The 20,359-nt window shown below is 40.5% G+C and overlaps 1 protein-coding gene across 6 annotated transcripts in view; it reads right to left on the reverse strand.

The window, feature by feature from the left end:
- Positions 1-19,340, reverse strand: part of evi5b (ecotropic viral integration site 5b) — a 63,197-nt gene extending 43,857 nt beyond the window's left edge. For 4 of the 6 annotated variants that reach the window (XM_042335220.1, XM_042335218.1, XM_042335216.1 and 1 more), the window contains exons 1-2: positions 19,269-19,340; positions 6,157-6,395 (exon numbers count right to left, since the gene is read on the reverse strand). In XM_042335220.1, the coding sequence (XP_042191154.1) occupies positions 6,157-6,314 (158 nt within the window). In that variant the 5' untranslated portion in view covers positions 6,315-6,395; positions 19,269-19,340. Of the gene's footprint in view, positions 1-5,393; positions 5,493-6,156; positions 6,396-10,893; positions 10,972-19,268 lie in introns of those variants that run through there. The other 2 variants (XM_042335217.1, XM_042335219.1) reach the window with 2 other exon arrangements.
- Positions 19,341-20,359: the final 1,019 nt, after the last annotated feature.

Here is a 20,359-nt window from a genome sequence, read left to right on the forward strand (position 1 = left end):
CACCTGGTTGCCACACCGGCTGACCGTGGCGCTGGGGCATCCTGTGTCACAGAGCACGCATGTAGCCAAGCGGCGGCGGGAACAAAGTAAAGAACACAGATGAAGCTAAGCTGCAGCAACGACAAAATTACATTTTTAAAGTGTCTTTCACGTCGGGAGGACGTCCCATTATAAATGATGCATTTATATTTATCGTTGTAAAGATGCCTATATAAAGCGAAAATCAAACCTTTCAAGGATAAGTTAAAATGCTAGGCAAAAGATTGAAGGCCCATTAAAATGAAACTGAAGAACAAAGAACGGCTGCACTTCAATGCTGAAAGGACTAGAACAGCGGACCAAAATGAGTTGCCCATTCAAAGAACAGCACAGCCAAAATAAGTCCTCCCACAGGAGTCCTCCCAGGTGTGTATAGATAAAGATGAAATGTCTGTCTGTGTGTCAATCTACATTCCATATTGGATCCTTTCGTTGCAAGTGTAGCTGCAACAGATACACAAGTACAGCAATAAAGCAGCAAAGCCCCCACCCATCTGCCCCCATTCACAAGCACTCAATGAAGTTGTGCGTTTAATAGCAGATGAATTTTAATACAAGTAAATGTATGGTAATGCTTTCTGGAACAGAAACATTCAACATCTGTGCACAATGAAACGGTACATTCCAAAGGTGGAGAAAGAAAGGGCTTTGGATAGGATTATTTATGATTCATTGAAAGTTTCCAGTCAATGCGAATGTTATCAGCAATACTAATCAAATCCTTATAATCCTTGCATTTGCCATCGTTATATTGATTGGTTAGGATGAAGAAGAGTTGTCTATTACCACTCACCCCTTCCATTCCATTAGCTGACTCCTGGAAGGAACAATACAGTAGTAATAACAATCTTTACATATGATATAGTGCCTATAATGTCTCGAAATGCTTCACGGATTATTGGTGTCAAGGGTACTGTCTGCATTCGTTGGTAAAGGCAGCAGCCAATTTGCAGAGTGAAGTGAATGACCAATTTATAATACATTTACTGAGACGTTTAATGTCCTTAAAATTTCCAACATCCCTTGGAACAAAGCTCATTATAGAGTGGGAACTTAATACACTGAGGTTTGAAAAGTCAGAGAATACATCTAAAGTGAAACGCATCGACTTCTGTTGCAGTGCATAGAATCAAATGGTTTAAGATATTGGATTTTTAACAGAAATCAATAGAAAATAGAAAGTAGAAGAATGGAAGAAAGATGACAACAACAACAAAATTACATTTGTATAGCGCCTTTCATATCGGGAGGATGTCCCAAGGCGCTGGATAGACAGAGTTATGGACCCGAGCTGAGGGTCGGGGTGGGGGAGGGGGGGGAAGCAGGGAGATCGAAAGCACGGTCAAAGAGGAGGGTTATGAAGTGGGTCTTGAAGGTGGTGAGGGAGGGGGCAAAACGGAGGGACTGCGGGATGGAGTTCCAGAGGGTGGGTGCAGAGTGGCAGAAGGCCCGGCCGCCAATAGTGGGGCAAGCAAGCAGGGGACGTGAAGCAGGCCGGAGCCCGCTTAGCGGAGGGAGCGAACAGGTTGGTAGGGGGTTAGGAGGTTGGAGCGGTAGGGGGGAGCAAGACCATGGAGGGCTTTGAAGGTGAGATCCAGGATCTTGAACTGTATCTATCCTCTGTGTGATGGGAAGCCAGGGGAGTCGGGCAAGGATGGGGGTGATAAGGTCGCGGAGCCTAGTGAGGGAGAGGACACGGGCTGCAGAGTTCTGGATGATCTGCAGCCTGTGGAAGGAGGAGTCGTGGAGGCCGACAAGCAATGAGTTTGAAAAATAATAGTAATAATCCTTGCATTTGGTATAGCGCTTTTCACATCTTTTAGATGTCTCAAAGTGCTTCACAGAATATGCTATAAAGTGAACTGATTGTATATTTGTGGGCAAAATGCGGCAGCCAATTGCGCTCAGCAGTGTCCCACAAAACAGTTGTGGATTGAAAATGACCAACTTATTATTGTTTTGTTTTGGAGGGATTATTACTAGGGTGTGAAGTAAGGAAACTTTCCCAAGGTTTCGTCCTGTCTGGAATTGAACCCAGGTGTCTCGCTTGCAAGGCGAGTGCTCTAACCACTGAGCTACAGGACTCCACGTCGAGCATAGTTGAGCCTCGACGTAATGACAACAGAGAACATGGTTCAAAAATATGTTTTGTTTAACAAAGCTAAATGTCAGGCTATACAAGTTGTATAGTAACTCCTTCCAAACAAGTTTAAACAGTTTTTCTTTGTATTATGCCTATTCAGATTAGCTTCAAACATTGGCAAAGTTTCAACATTTTTTTCTTTGTTTATCCTATTTTATAGCAATTCATATTATGGTCTACATTTATTTATTGAGGGAATCCAGATGTTTGGTTGTTAGGTGGTCGAAGATTAGCCAAGCAATCCATTATATACTGAATGTATTGTTAATAATTCAATAATGACATAATGCTATTGCGCAGAGCTTGGTATATTTAGCATCATTTACGTGTGCAATTACTCTTGATTGCAATTTATTTTTGAAACTAAATCTGGAGTTAAGCCAACAGCGACTTCCATGAAACTCTATTCCGTAAAAACAACATAACTTTGGGTGAGGCCACATAGATGCAAACCAGAACCTCAGCATTTTTGACAACATTAAAATGCCTTAATTCATAAATAAATGTACTCTTCCATTAGTTTCTTCAGTAGTTTATTTGGGACTGGAAGGAAAAGAATTTCCTTGATGAATCACAGACACATTCAGTCACATTATCCTGAGATCTAGTCCCCAAACCAAATGTCTCATAATTTGAACGTAATATTTAAATGTACCTGTACCAATTCAGTTGAGTTACCTATTTTATGGTGGTCAAATCTACCAATACTTACAGATGTCTCTTCTTGAGATATATTCAAGCAAGTTTATATATCTATTTTTAGACACGGAGACCACATTTACAAATGTATTTCTGTGAACTAATGACACGAATATAACCCACGGGTTTCACATGAATTTGCAGCAGGTGTGAGGTATTCAAGTGCTTTTATTGTGCTATCGTTCTGAGAATGGAAGAGAGATAAGAACATGAGAGTAGGTAGAGTATATGCAGTTCTTCATTATTTGCACTTCACTTGTTCCACTACCTTATGACTAAGCTTTCATGAGTTCAGCAGCAGCAACCTCACAGATATAGACTCATCCGGCTACTGACATTATTGGAAATATTTGTTTTAAGTTTCTGAATCTTTTGTGATGTGTCAGTTAAACTAGCATTATATGGCTTCATTTACTGAATCGAACATGTATATACGTGTATATACACACTGTATTTGATCATATTATAAGGTTTGGAGCCTGAGTGTGGGTTTTTACAATAAATACAATCTTTGCTTTATGGCCCCCACCTTGCCGCCCCACTATTGGCGTGCGGGCCTTCTGCCACTCTGCCCCCACCCTCGGAACTCCATCCCACAGTCCCTCCGTCTCGGCCCCTTCCTCGCCACCTTCAAGACCCACCTCAAGACCCTCCTCTTCGACGGTGCTTTCGATCTCCCTGCTTCCCCCCGTTGCCCTCCACCCTCCCCCACCCCGACCCCCAGCTCGGGTCCGTAACTCTGTCTGTCCAGCGCCTTGGGACGGTCCTCCCGACGTGAAAGGCACTATACAAATGTAAGTTTGTTGTTGTTGTTCATTGTGAATGCTGTGGTAAAAAAATGGATATGGGACAAGTACAATGGATTAATATAACAAAGATAATATCAGTACTGTGACAAGCCCATTGGTATCCATCATAAATCTTTTTGAAATATGATACTCAGGGGTGTGGTGAATACATTATGCATGACATCTGTGAAGTTAAAGCAGTAATTGGAGCCTTTTCATGACTGACAATGTAATTCAGTGACAGATGACAAATCTTCACATGCAAGCAAAAGCAGCACCCTTGTTAGTTATTGTTGTATTAAACTCAGTACAAAGTCATCTCTCCTTTCCTATTTCAAATCTCAAGGAATTTACCCCTGGTGAATAGTGACACAGTGCAAAATAACCAAAACAAAACTAACACAGTAAAAAGTTCATGGTGATTCAATTGATTAACAATTCCTCTCTGGGTGAAAATGCTGTGCTGCTAATTTTGATTTTGCACCAACCGTAACATCAATCGGGACAACAACAACTTGGATTTATATAGTGCCCTCCACTCCGGACGGCGTCTCAGAGCGCTTCACAGTACCGGATCCCGGGGCCGAGCCAAGGAGGAGGGGGAGGAAGGTGACCAAAGGCGCAGTCAAAAAGAAAAATGACCAAAACGATCACATTCACTGAGATCAAAACTAAATATCTTCCTTTGAGTCTTGTTCAAATGTACAAAACTGAGCAGTACTTGTACTTCAAATTTAATTTTCAGTTTTTTGAAAGGCCAAAAAGCACAACCTCCTTAGTCTATATATATTTGTTAATCATTTGCAGACGCAAATACTGAGGTTGCAGTACAAACTTGCAAGGTAGTCAAGTACTTAAACACTGATAACCCAGTTGCAAAAAACATCACAGGATCAAAAGAAAAGCACACCATGTTCTCTCAAGAAACTGGAATATAAAATATAGTAAAATATAAAATACCAGAGGTTAAAAAAAAGGTAAATATATTCTTTCCAACTTAATGACCATTCTGCAACTACAATCGTAAAACAATAACGCTTCCAAAGTATATAGCATATGATTAAATTTGAAAATCCGATCTTGAAAATGCAGGTGAAATAAATCATCCATCACTATTTTTTGCAAAAACGTTGATATTTTGCTTTATTGTTATCAGAACTGCCAATAATGCCATTTAATTCAATTAATTCATCTTAAGGATCACCTTCCAGCATAGCAAGTCAGTCACCAGAAGCATCAAAGAAGTGACCATTTCCTAAAAGCAAAAAACACCCCAGGACATGTAGTTTGGGTTTCAGGTCAACAAGGGCCCATGTAAAATTACAAATTTGCATAACATTTTGAACACTTCCTCTCAAATCGGCAAAAATTAACCCCAGCTCTATCACCACATCTCATTGACAATGGAAGTCTTAAGAACATGGACATGCATGTGCACACACACACACACGTGCATTTTAACAAAAACTATTGCTTGGGTTTAGCAGATTTTAAAAAGCTCACATGGGAAAAATTGCGCTTATTAACTTTGAACACCCACGCTTAAAAATACTAGATAGCATTTAGAACTACAGAACTATTTAACATTAGGACTCTGAAAACAAAATGCAATTCCAAATAAGTTGATCAACCTTGCTGGAATTTGTATTCACTGTTTTTTGGCAATTTCACAGCAATGCCAGCATTATAACAACTAAAGATAGCTTAGTTGAAAATACCCTTACCGTGTGAGGTTCATAATTTCACAGTATAGCTTCAAAACAAGGCTCAAGTCCTACATAATCCAGTTCAATTGAACAAATAAATTATCTGCAATTTAAACAAATGAAACCCCTCCCCCTAACCTTCAACAGCAGACTCTACCATATTGTGTATCTATGGAGGGGCCTTTTTTGGGGTTGGAGAATTGTGGCATTTTTCCTCAAAGCTGAATGTGTTGCAGTTGATATGCAGCAACCAATACTGACAATGAATGCCAAAAAAGTTCAATATTAGTTTACACTATAGCTTATATACCGTTTGGTGTAAATGAAATCTCAGGATTTGGCAGCTAAATGTGAATAAAATCAAAAGAGGATTTCAACTCAAGGTTTGGAGTTGGCCACAGTGCAGCCATAGCTGCCATCTGCCACACCTTTATACACAGTGTAGACAATCAATGATGTAGTATATTTGAACAGAAAATGTTTAACAGCTGACCCAATAAAGATTCCTAGGCACTTTCCAGAAGGCATTAGTGGAGAGTGAGCAAGAACCCTGCTGATTTTCCCCCCACTTTAGTCCAGGGATGGCACAGCTTATTTCAATATCCCAAATATTCCCCAGCTGAGACAACTGACTTAGAATGGGACAATCAAGCATGCAACCTTCTGGTCCATATGGTTTTCTTCTATACCAGGATGGTACGTTTATCTATACATATCTTACTTGTATGGACAAAACAAATATTATTATTTGTCTGGAAGAGAACGTTAGTCATAGACTTACCTGTTCTGTTCTTCTAACTTGGCAAGTAACTCCAGGTCATCTGGACTGAGCTGGGTTGGTGATACTGGTGAGAGTGCTGGTGTTGAGAGTGTTGTAGATGAGGATGTAGTATGTAGGGATGAAGATGTTGCAGATGGGCTTGCCACCTGACTAGCCATTTGACTGACAGTGTGAGACACTGTGTTCTTCACCCATGAGAGAGTGGAACTCAATTTCTCTGTAACCTTGTCTGTCGCCACCTGATGAGACAAACATTTAATGACATTATCATCATTCAAAATACCTTTAGCTCAATTAACAACAGATTTAAGTACCTTATAGCTGGTTTCCTTTGAATCTGCAAAGTCACCTAGAACTGCGCTGGTACATATTTTGGCTAATATTGATCTCATAGCTTGATGATACTGTCTAGATCATCAAGACAGAAGACTCTAGACTTTCACATGAAGGAAAAAAACTCACATAAGTTGGATCAGTCAGGACCATAACATTTAATGACTTACGTGAAGTGAGAGTTATAGGTAAACTTGCATAAATCATATAAAATCCGATGTAATCAATAATCTACACTGCGCACGCATACTTCAGTGCAGCCAGTAAGTGCACGTGTTGACGGGTCAGAACATTTCCCGCAATTCAATGCAGGCAGTAAGTACGCTAACGGCGTTACAAGTTAGGAGATGATTTCTTTAACGAAATGTGACTAGTGCAAAGAATTAAGTATTTTTGGTAGGAAACTGAATGGGACTCGAGTGCATGTACGACTTAGATTATTAGCGCTTCGGAAGCCTACCACGAGTAAAGGGCACTATATAAATGCAAGTAGTTGTTATTATTGCTGTTGATTATACGATTTATAAAAATAAGACTTATGCGAGTTTTACTATCGTCACTTTGGAAACATGACAGAGGGTATCAGCAATCATAAAACTATATTCTAGCATAAGTCACTGTTGTCAGCAGAGGAGAGAAAAGTCCTTCTAGTTACCAGAGGTCGAAATAAGATTTAGATAGCAGAATATTCTGAAGTCTCACATTTCCTAACCCATTGAATTATATTTGCTCACTTCATCAATGTCAGAGTTCCTTTTCTGAAAACTCTTGGATCAAGAAAACATTACACTAAAAGGTTCTCAAAAGAAGTTTGCAATATAGTTCTATTGTTATAAAATTAGAACAGCACCTCAGCCACTGCTGAATATTAAAGACAAGACTTATAGAAAACACAACAGTGCCCGCCCTTTGTCAAGTTATTTTGCAAGCCAAATTAATAATTCAAAACTATGCTTTCAATTTTTTTAACAGAAGGCAGAAGGAAGGGGATAATAACATAAATTGTGGGCATTAAAGTTCTTCAGATTTAACAACTATAAAACAGGTCATAGTTGCTGCTGAAGCATAAAAGCAATTTCTAATATTAGCTACATTTGCATCTGAAAGCACAGTTACTTATCCCTGAAACTGTGGTGAACACAACATCAGCTGGATGTCACCTCCTGATGGATAGACACAACTGAGAACTATTCAGCTTTATATGAAGGATGAATGAACAAGGAAAAATAGTTGGCGACCAGCGATCATGTAATTTGGAATCAGTGGATAATACAGTGTCCCACTGTTACAGCCTGACAGTCACTATCAGGCTTATGCGCCATTAAAGTCTATTTTACCCAAAATAAAAACAAATTTCGGGTGCTTTTTCATGTCAAAAAAGTGGAAGAAAATCAAGAGGAGAAATTATGATGCCAAAATGCCTAAGATCATTAAAAAATCTGAAATTGATTTTGATTTTCTGTCCATTTTAAAAGCGGCCATAAAACACCATAATTTCTTTCACAGTACAACTCCTTCTCTCAGACTACTAGCAACAATTATAAGTGATTCTGATGCCAAGGAACCATACTTTAGCATAAAGAACACATCCTCAAAGACACAGAAGCATGGTAATCAGGTAATTTAAATTGCAAGTCGGTGGTAGGATTGCGATGTGCATGCATATCAGAGGCAAGAAATAGCTAAAAACATTGGAGAATCTGGAGGGAGGGGTGTTCAGAGAAAATAGGTTTTTTTTAGCAATTAACTTTCACCAAACAATATGGATAATTTCAGAGATAATCTATATCTGTTGAAGTTGGTACAGTATAACAGAAGACAAAAAAAAGAACATCGACGTGGAAGCAGTCAGATATACAGCAACAAATTTACATTTATATAGCTAACAGCTTTCACGTCTGGAGGATATTCTAAAGCGCTGCATAGTCCAGGATGTACACCTTTCGGATGTAATTTGCCAGATGTAATTTGTCACTTCCTGATAGTTCAGCCAAGATCAGATCAAATCATCACACCGTATTGGAAATCACCTCCCAATAATCCATGTCACAGACTACTGTACGCTAATTTTAAGTGTCCTCCAGATTTCCACTTTACTGTTCAACTAAGAGAGCAGGCAGCTGATCCGCTCTCATCCCTTATCAAGGCTACACAAACAATTAGAAGCATTGCCTGCCCTATGTCTTGCCTTGTTTTCAGTGATCAATTTAAAACAGATGATGATGATTCTATAGGTTGAAAAGTGTTGTATTCTCTGTGGGGAGCATAGATTGACAGCAACCTTAGGTGTGTGAATAAAATGAAAGAGGACCCAACAGTTGTTACAATAAAGTAGCGAAAAAGCAGTCAGTAGCTGGAAAAACAGCTGAGACAACATGTTAGTTCAGAAAAAGTGACTTAGTTTGGAGATTGATGGCTCTGCTACAGCTCTGAAGTTCACTTCATTTTCTATGAACAGAAATGAATGCTGCAAATTCTGTAAAGCTACTAAAATGTTTCAATTCAAGAAAATATAACGTGGATCTATAGAGAACTTAAAAATAGTTATGTTCTTTCACACCTAAATCTTTCATGCCTGAAGCAAATTAGCATCAATATTAAATCAGTAAAGCTTCTACAATGCCCAATCTCTGCTACAGGGGAGGGGAGAGGAAAGAGAGATTAGTATAGTTCTAACCCCGCCCCAAATAGCTGAATATCTTATTAATATTTATAATCATTGCTCACATATGAATAAAGGTCAGTGGGAAAGGTAACTATGGAACCATACCACCAGTAGAAAGAAATGCCTTCAGGAGATAACGATGAGGGAAAAAAATTAGCAGGGGAGAAGAAATTAATGTCTGAGCATCTGCATTATTTAAAGGCCTGGTTATCAGCCACGGGCATCCTTACTGGCATAGACATGAAAAGAACAGATGGTGTCCCAACAATTTTAAATCTGCCATTTATATGGTCTTAATCAAGCGCCCAGAGTTATTGCTGTTGTTTTAATCCCACTTAACTGAAAACTGAGATGGCACAAAGCAATCGTTCCTGTTGTGCCATCTCAGTTTTCAGTAAAGTGACAATTTTAATGATAAAGATAAAGAATCATAATTTTAGAGAGGTAGCTCCTGGACCAGTTGCAGTAATGCAACTCATAAAACACTCAGACAATGTTCCAGAAACATGATATCCAAAGGCAATTCAAGACTGATCAAGACTTCCAATACAGCAATCTACGCCTAAACCTAACATGAAAGAACATCACAAATTTAACATAAAGAGGTACACAATTAATCCAATGATTAGTTTTTAATTCTGCGATTTTCTTTACACTTTTAGGGTACATTCAGGTTGTTCCAACACAAAACATCGATCAGGTAACTACCAGCACAAAGCATGTATCAGCTAAGTACTAGAGCAAGTCGACAAGTTCTGTCAGGCCTGTGGAAATAACTGCATACCATTAAAAGTCTAGTCTTATTCATTTAAATTTTTTTGAAAACTATCAATAGTTAGAAAAGTAAACCTTCTGTGTGTGTAAACCTTTTCTGTGCATGTAAAAAACAAACATCGTAATTAAAAAAACTCAAAACTATTTTTCGCAACAGATTTTCATCCTCTTGAATGTTTTTCAGTCATTTCCTTAAGAAACAGCTGCATTCTGATAAAAACATGTTGAGAAGGCAAATTAGCAAGAAAATGAACAATGTGTTTGAGAACCGCAATTATACGTGAACTTCTAGCAATTTGCATGTCAGCATTAATTTTTTAATCAACACTTTGTACAAATTAATTGTTTCCCTTGACTAATAACCACATAATTTAGATGAGCAAAATGTTTACAGCACTGAAGGAGGCCATTCAGTCCCTCATGCCTAATTCTAGCTTCCCACTTGAGCTATCTACTCTGATTCCCATTCTCTTTCTCCATATCATTTCTTTATTATTTTCTCAACTACTTAAGTAATGTGGATTATATTAAAGAATAAAGCTTTTAAATAATTTAAGAAACTGAATATTCTAGCTGAGGTAAACAAAAGAAACAATTCCAACCATTATGAACCATTTCCCACCAACAAACAGGTTTAAACAAAGCAATTATGTCAGATCACAAGTGTGTCTTCCTGTTAGGCCTGCAGTTTCAAACATGTGGGTCTTGAACTCAGTAATTCCAAATGGAGATATTGTAATAAATACAGAGACATGTTGATATAGAGAGAGGGTGATATGACAAGTGGCAGAAGTTATTAAATATGAATAAATACAAAGCAACAAAACTGGGGATGGGGACTGAACTGCGTGAATATGCTAAATTGTTAAGACAACAAGATAAAGCATTGAAGTCGGGTATGGAAGGATACATTGCTGAAACGATGAGCACAAAGTGAAGCAACAGTCAGAAAAAAGTAAACATACTCAGATGGTGTGAAGACAGAAGAAGAAACCATAAATTCCTCGGAAGCAAGTCTGCTGGGTCACTATACTGGTCCGTCCACCTGGAACACTTGTGCACATTATTTATCACTGCACGACAGTAAGGACATCCGGACAAAGAAGATACAGTTGTGGGCAACTAAACAAACACATGGGATAAAGAATCTGAATTACAAAAAGAGGCTACAGAATCTGGAATACTTACACTGTTAGGAGGATTGAAAAACAGAAGGAGAACTTTAAAAGAATTTTAAACAAAAATATAGTCACGCCAGTTGTCTGGATTTTCTGAAAGGAAGTAAATATATCAAAGGAAAAAAAAAGTAATTTCCGCAGAAAAAGCACCCCGATGGAAACCTGCAAAATCAGATATTCCAGCCAGAGAGAAGTGATTGGAACAGGAGGATTAGCACGCAGGTCCAGGAAGGATGTCGACTCCCACACACATAATGACATTTCACAAAAGGCAGGCCTGCTGTACAATAATGTATTATTTTAAGTTGGTTAGATTTGACCACGTAGTTTGGATTTGCAGCAAACAATACAGATATACTGCACTCACTCAAAATTAAACAGGGAGTGTTACACTCCCCCTCCACTCTTGGAGCCAGCTTTAACCCAGACAGTAGGAGAGCCCCTGTTTACCACTTGTTCTTTCCCCCCCCCCCCCCCCCCACCCACAACCAGAAGAATATGTCAATACTTCCAATTACTCCAACCATCTTTAATAAAGTTACAAATGCTAAAAGGAAGCTTACAGTGGGAATCATATTCTGTAAATTAAGACTAGTACAGTATATTAACACTATAATTACTTACATTTCTAATTTAAGATGAGGATCAGCATTCAGGATCAGGTCTGAAACCAGCACACAAGATGCCACCTCTTGCTGCATCAGTACATAACTGTCATAACAATAAATTAACTAATTAGGTGGTTCAGGATGCCAATAGATGGTAAGTGGGACAAAGAAAGTAGAGGTATTTTTATCTTCTTTTATGGGGGTATCTCAAAGAGACTTTTAAATCAACATAATTTATTTTATGCAAGTGATAAAACAGCTTTAGAATAGCAATTCTAACTTTTTAATTCTGCATCATCACCTTTGCAGAATATTTTCATGGTCAAAATTCAAAGTCATCAAAATTGAATTTCAAGAGAACGAATCATTTTATGAAAATTATGAAATTCAATATACATGGCTTTTTCTTAAAAAAAAGTTTTAAAAAATTTCCCGACGTGAAAGGCGCTCCATGAATGAAATCTTGTTGTTGTTGTTGTTGTTGTTGATTGTGAAGGGTGCTGTATGATTAAAAGTTGCTGTTGGAGGGAGTTGGAATGGAGGTAGTTTTTCATTCTTACCCAGTGATTTTTGCTGTCAAGTGTACATTTTGACATGCAGGAAAATGTTCGGCAGTGATATCTCACTTCTCCCCAACATTGGTCACCCTCTGGTACCTCAATAAAGAAGTCAATATTCATGCGTTACCAATTCATCTGAGTATAATGCAAATCCCTCATCCAGTCTCACACATGAAGAATTCTCGCTCACTTAAATGAATTACAGAAATAAGCCACTGTCTTCAGGAGTCAGAGAGAGAAAATAAAATGAAGAAAAAAAACATACAATGAAAACAACTCCAAATACATTTAGCTGAAAATAGTACTTTGAGCGTTCACATGAAAATAACTGATGATTGAAGTTAGAATTTTACAGCTTTCCATTTACAATAACAGAATAGTAAAACAAAGAGAAAAAGGAGTCAACATATTGAAACCAACATGCTTGCTAGCTCATTCCCACAAATGCTACAGAATCTTGAAACTTCACTTTTTCTCATAAAAAATAAAAAATGCATAAGTGCTTTCAAACCAATGGTTAGTTACAAGACCAGCAAATATCTGAGGTAAATCGTTCTTAAATGAAAAGCCATTTTTTCTAATAATAATCCTTTGGTTTGATAATATCATCTTATGTTGTTGAGATGTCTCAAAGCACTTCACAGGATATAATTTAAAGTGGATTTATTGTATATTTTGTGGGTGTTTTTTGCCCATACAAGAAGATTACATTTGTATAGCGCCTTTCATGTCGGGAGGACGTCCCAAGGCGCTGGACACTGTATAGCATTTCAGACCCGAGCTGGGGTCAGGGAGGGAGAAGGGAGGGGAGGGGAAGAGGGATGACCGATGGCATGGTCGAAGAGGAGGGTTTTGAGGTGGGATTTGAAGGAGGCTAAGGAAGGGGCGAGGCGGAGTGAATGGGGGATGGAATTCCAGAGGCTGGGGGCAGAGTGGCTGAAGGCTCTCCCGCCAATGACACAACAGTGTCCCACAAACAGCCATGGAGTGAGTAACCAATTTTACGGGGTATTTGATACAAGTATCGCAGCTTGGTAGCTACTGGAAACAAGGTAGTGATTTGATGCAGACATCCCTGGACTGGTGTGGGTGTACGGCTGGCCACTTCTTGACACCCCACGAAGGGCCAAAAGTGGCCAAAGTAGTGACCTTCACACATTTCCTCAGACTTTTTCTTCCAAGTAGCATCACAGCTCACTGGCTTACTGGTTAGGGTTAGACTGATTGATATCATCTTGAATCTAAATTAAAATGAGCTAAATGTCTGAGAACTGGTTGCCCACCTGCAATCTTGGCAGCAGACTGAGGGAAACAGCAGTGGAAAGGAAATCAGGAGCCAAGGTATCCTCGAGATAAAACAGTTTGTATATATTTAAATTCTCCTGGGATAGGTTTCTAACCAGTTCTACCGACCAGTGAAATGGCAAAATTCCAACATTTCGATGATTTCTTCTGCCTCATCACCAAGTATCCAAAAACATATTTAAACCTCTACAAAATATTGTGGTTTAAACAGCAGCAATTTAGAGAAGTAAACAATGTCCTGACAAGTAGAAATATTCGCATTCTAACAAGCCATACTTATGACTCATTTAATAATACAGTCAGTTTATATTTTACTGTAGATTATGAAGTTTCACCGGACAATCACTAAGTAAGTAACCTACCATTAGTATTTTCCTGCTGCAGGATGCATAAAGACAATATTGAAGGGTAGAAAAAAACATGCAAGCTTTTTACCGTTTCAGTTTTATTTTAGTAATCCAAATTCATATAGGACTTGGGTCTAAAGAACATTGAAGACTGCAGAAACAAATACTTAGGAGCACTCCTGTGCACTTGGCTAGCACTGAAATTTTACATGACTGATTCCTCCGCATTGGTATTTAAGCCCAAGAGTTGCAGGCCTGAGCAACTTTTATGAACCTACTCACTAATATCAGCTGAGTGGCTCTTCTCTAGCTTTCAGAGCTAACATGGCAAGCCTCCAAGAAGCCATCTCCAAGAAGATGAAAATGAAATTTGATCCAATAAACAAGAGTGACTTTAACAGCTTTCCCCACATTTTTGGAAAAAGAGAGCAGCAGCAAAAGTACTTGCTCTATAGTCACATTCTCTTCAAGTTTGTGATCTTTGAAAATATTCACAATTTGTAGAGGCACAGTGAAAGAATAGAGAATATTACAATATATTTGTGGATGCTCTATAAATTTTAGCAATAAGTATGCAGCTCATTAATTACTGAATTGTCTTTTCCTCCATCTTACCAATCCAATGGACCAGACACCAATTCTTAGCAGTTAAAACTGGCATTCCTTTTTATTTTAACACTAAACTCCAGCACTTCCACATTTACTAGATCTTAAAGCTAAATAGCCTTCATCTTAGCCCAAGACTCCATCCAACACTACTAGGTAGACAGTAAGATCCAGCAAGTTATGGCAATAGTTCATTAAACAATCTCAAACAAAATAAGTGTATATTTTGGTTTAATATCTTGCAGATAACAACGCTTGAACAACAGTTATAATGGAAGGTTTAATGTGTCTGCCAATTCCAGTCTTGAGTCAATAATTAGAGAGCATCACTTCCTCTCAACATGTTGGCTGACCCTGCATAATACATGCTGGGAGTGGTAAGAACAGTTTGTACAGCTATGAGGTTTTTGATCATGATACACAGCAAAAAGATTTGTACCAAGTCAGCATACAGCTGCCTGATTATACAGTTGACATTTTAGAGAACCACAGACATTTCTATTTCTCTTTTAAACTTCCCCTAGAAACAAAACACAACTAAGTAAATTCATATGATCTGGATAGTAACAATTATAGATTTTAGAGAAACCTTAAGGACATTCCTTAAGGGCTTTTCCCATGATTCAGAAGCTCTGATTCATACAGATGAGGAAGGCCCCAAATTCAATCCCTAATTATAATGAGTAAACTTATCTCAGATAAGACAGAAGTGGGCACGACAGATTAGATCAGTGTGGCTCGGAACAACATTATTCATCCAAGGTTCCCGTTACTCATCATTAATCAGTAACCACTGCTGGATTTTGTACATATGCACATGGGACCATCGGACAAGGACAATCCTCTGCAGGCCTCCTCCCTCTACCCAATCCGCAATGTCAAACAGGCTGCTGGTGATATATTATGTGTAGGCTCACACCTGAGGAAACGAGCACTTGTGCAAGGCACTGGAGTGTTGCTTCATGAGTCGTGTCTTCAGCATAGTAGGGAAGCCACATACAACATAACAAATGAAGTCAAGAGACACTAACGGCTACCTGCATTTAGACAATAACTGTTACATGAAAGTGCTTTACAAAATGAGAATAATTAGAAACACAGCACATGTTATTATATAGGCAAAAGCTGCAGCTACCTTTGCACCACCATCTTCCGACAAATGATAATGTGATGAATACCCAATCAGTCTAAACGTTTCAGAATTAATTGGGTGAGAGAGGCATGTTAGCCCAGACAATCGAGAGGCATTTCCTACTCTTTCTTTGAAATACTGACACGGGATCTTTCAATGCCAACTTGAATCATTAGCCAGCACAATGTAAGTGCACGTTGTTTTTGGACCTTAGTTTAAGGACTCTGTCAAATAAGCGATGATCTGGAATAAATACTTGCACATAATATAGTGGCTTATCATGTAAAAACATTGTAAACCGCTTATCAAAAGTAGTTAATTTGATTACAAATCCACAAAAACGCTTATCAAAAGTAGTTAATTTTAATACAAATCCACAAAAATCCAAATCTCATTGGCACAAAAAACACACACATGGAAGGCATGATATGTATAAAATACCTACTCTTTTAATCTATAATGAAAACTATTTGATAAAATTTAGAAGGTACCATCACTTTAAATAGTGTCTGTACATTTATCAGTGTTTTTAAACATATCTGGACAGTTGAAATATTCAAGCTGTTTTTAAGAAATTTACAAATTTTGGCATTTAGCCAAATTGTTAGCATAGCCCTCAAAAGAATTTTAAGATTTGCCTTTAAAATAGAAGTCAAAGTTATTGCTACGCAATGTTACTCCGTTAAAAGGCGCTTTACAAATGTAATTTTGTTGTGACTGCTTGAGTGACTTTGTAAAACTGTTAATTCTACAAATATAATAGCAAATATTTAAACCCTAATACAATATATATTTTTGTTTAAATTTTTTTTGCTCGTTTGTCTGACAATGCTGCTTCATTGCTTATCTCAATAGTAAATGACTGAAGTAAAATACTGTTAAATTTTATTTGTTCAGTGCATAGCTTATAATGCCCAGGATAGCCTGGTTATAATGCCCTCTTCCCCCAGTATAGCATAGATTTGTATAGTGTTGGTGTCCTGTGAACGTTTGCTAACCAGAAGCGTAATACTGACTAGCCAGCTTCAAGTGCTACAAAATTGCTGACTTTGGGGTTATCGGGTCAAAGCTGACACCATTTCCTGCACATTGTACATATATACACTATGCTTAAAAAGGATCACTAATGTCACATCCTACATACTATGTGCAAGAAGCACAGCTGTCATCACTGCTCAAAGGAAATGATGTGTCACTTTTTGTTTATAGCAAGTATGAACAGTATGCAAGGAGTGATGTCAACATGCGCAGGTAAGTGACATTAGTGGCAACCTGATGACCCAGAAGCCAACTATTTTTTCATGCCTCTCCTATATTGTACTCCTGACATGAAAGGCGCTCCATAATTTGTTGTCATTTGTTGTTGTTGTATTGTGGCCACTGAGATATTCGACTGACATGACTTCATAATAACAAGGTTGTTCTTCATGTCCCACAACTAAGGGGTTTACAGTCAAGACAGATCCCATTCTCTGAAACTGTATCCAAGTGTCTCTCTGAATCATTCTTTCAATGTGAATCTCAAGGCCTGCCCCTCTCCAACCCCTCGGCTACCACCCCAACTCGGGGTCACCAGGGCCTTAAGACATTCTCCTGACATGAAAAGGCTCTATGTCTATATTTATACTGTTGTCTTGTATCCTGTCTCATAGTAAAGAGTGATGTCTACATAAAATAATCATTTAATATAATACAACACTTATAACTTTAAAACATCCTGCATGCAATTCTCAGTTTGGTTTGGATCAGCGCCTTGGGACGTCCTCCCGACGTGAAAGGTGCTATACAAATGTAATCTTGTTGTTGTTGTTGGATACTTTTAAGTAATGATGATGGATTCTGCACGTGTCAGACACCGGGCTGACTGGGGAAAAAAATCACTATTACTGTTAAATATTGTAACTATGAATTTATAATAATAAAATAATAATCCTGGCATTTGATATAGCACTTTTCACGTCTTCTAGATGTCTCAAAGCGCTTCACAGAATATACTGTAAAGTGAATTTGTGGGCGAAACGCAGCAGCCAATTGCGGACAACAGTGTCCCGCAAACAGTCGTTGATTGAAGTGACCAATTTATTATTATTTTTTCTTGAGGGATTATTATCAGGCAAGTGGAGTAAGGAAACTTGACCAAAGTTTCGCCCAGCCGGGAATCAAACCTAGGTCTCTCGCTTACGAGATGAGTGCTCTAACCACTGAGCTACAGGACTCTAACTTGTAGGGCAAATTTGTGCTCAACAATGTCCCGTAAAACAAACATGAGGTGAATGACTAATTTAACTGGAGTAATTTAACTTGGGACAAGATATCAAGGGAACTCCATTATATTTGTATAGATCCTTTAACATCCATTGAAAGAGGCAGTTGGGACCTTGGTGTGGTGTCTTATCCAAAGGACGACGTCTCCAACAATGAGGCGCTCCCCAACACTGTACTGAATTGCCATCTTAGACGTGAACCGAAAGGCCCCAACGTGGGACGCGAAAACTTTCTGACGCTGAGGTGAGAGCGCCACCGAGTCGAGCCAACATGACTGCTGAACCTCGAGAAAATTAGATAAATCAAAGACGCGTCAGTGGGTAAGAGGAAGTTGGGGGTTTTAAAAAAGTCTGAAGGTGTCAGGGTAATCCCCATGTGGTTTAATTGGTAAACTCCCAACACCTTCTGACAGCTGCGCTGTCACCTTCCTACACTGACACCTTCCGAGAGGTCAGCAGTGCCCAATAATTATTATTAGGAGTTAAATGAAAGCTGCACAACCGAAACGAAGCCATCGGACAAGTGGGAGTACCGCCATCCAGTCAGGTCAGATGTCACTCGAGTTACCTAACCTACGGTGTTGCAATATTGAGCTGAACCTGGTTCAGGACCGGCAGCAAGTGATCATTTCCCCTCTGTCGCCAACGAACCGACAGCCTCTTTCTTCCTACTTCGCTGAACGAAAGCGATCTTCGTGTGGGGGGGGTTGGGGGGGGGGGGTGGGCGAGGGGGGGGGTGGAGCGTATATATATCTATATCTGTGTATATGTATATATATATACACACACTACTTTATAACAGCCGCAGCCGCCGGACTCCGGACTCCAGAACAACACAGCGCTGTCGAGCAACACTTCACTTTCAAACGCACAGACACCGACTCATTCACTCACTCACTCACTCACTCACTCACTCACTCACTCACACTCACAACTCAACCCTTCATCTCCATTTCAGCAGATGGCTGACCCGCCGCTCTGTGCGGAGGTGGGGGGGAGGTGGGGGGGGGGTGGGAGGGGGGGGGGCAGTTTGAGGCCTAGGGCAGACCAGAGACCAGAATCCTGCGCCTTTTCCTTCCCTTCCTCGCTGTCACTTGGGGAAGGGCAATGGGGAAGAGGGAGGGGAGTGGGGGGGGGGAAGAGTCCAGGGTCAGGGGCCGGTCACGGTGCTCGGGCTCCTCTGACCCCCACTTGTGCGTCGATGGTTGACCGAGGAGAGCGAGCGGGCGGGCGGGTGGGGAGGAGGAGTGGGGGGGGGGGGGGGTGTTAGTCAGTCCATTCCCGGGCCCCGCACAGTCGGTCACCCATTAATAACGCCCCCACACACACACACCCCTTACCTTGGAAAGATTTCACCGCCCCCTTTTAAACATTAACTTCCCATGGGGTTCCCAGGTGAACGGGCGGCAGGTCAGTGTCGGTGCCGGGGAGGGAGGGAGGGAGGGAGGAGGGGGGCACTGCTCCAGTCCCCGGGCTCCCGGCTCGGCTCCGGCTCTCACTCGACTCGACTCCACTCGGTTCGACCCGACCCCGAAAGCCCGGGCCGAGCCGAGTGACGTCACCCGCCCCGCCCCCTCCTTCCTTTTTAGGGCAGCGCCCCCGGCGCATGCGCGTTGCACTCTCCCCCCCCCCCCCCGCACCGAGAGGGTAACGTTGAAGCGGCTGCAACGCAGAGACCTGCGCCTCACGTCCAGCAAAACCCGCCTCGAGGGCTGTCTGACTGCATTGCACCAGTACCGAGCAACACCCCTGCGGTTAGAGCGACGCGGACAGGAGAAGGGGAAGGAGAGGGGTTCTGCAATACCGGCGGCAGTGGATGCAGCGAAGCAGAGCCCTGGGCCCGCATGAGCAGACACTGCAACACCTCCACACTGGGATAAGGGGTGGGGGTGTGGGGGGGTCAGACTGCGAGTCACCACACACTCCTGGACCCGCAAGAACATAACGTGCCGGGAATAGCACCTAAAATATTCACAAGACCCCGACAGTACTGTGGAGTCCCGGAGCTCAGTGGTGAGAGCGTTCGCTTTGCGAGCGAGGGACCCGGGGTTCAATCCCCGGCAGGTCAGGGCCAAACCTCGGGCAAGTTTCCTTACTCCACACAGAGCCTAATAATAATCCCTCCAAAAACCCCAAACGATAATAAATGGGGCATTTTCAATCTACGGCTGTCTGTGGGACGTTGCTGCGCGCAATTGGCTGCCGCGTTCGCCCACAAATATGCAGTCAATTCACTTTACAGTGTGTTCTGTGAAGCGCTTTGGGACGTCCTCTCGACCTGAAAAGCGCGATATCAAATGCAAGGATTGTTGTTGTTGTTGTACTACAGCACAAGCACAGCACAGCGGGCACTGTTTTGCACCGATCCTGAGCCATTGCTTTCCCTTTCCACACATCCAGCAAAGCACACACGTTAAATATATAGCTTGAG

Source organism: Callorhinchus milii, unplaced genomic scaffold (assembly GCF_018977255.1).
Source record: "Callorhinchus milii isolate IMCB2004 unplaced genomic scaffold, IMCB_Cmil_1.0 Scaffold5, whole genome shotgun sequence".
Classification (NCBI taxonomy): Eukaryota; Metazoa; Chordata; class Chondrichthyes; order Chimaeriformes; family Callorhinchidae; genus Callorhinchus; species Callorhinchus milii.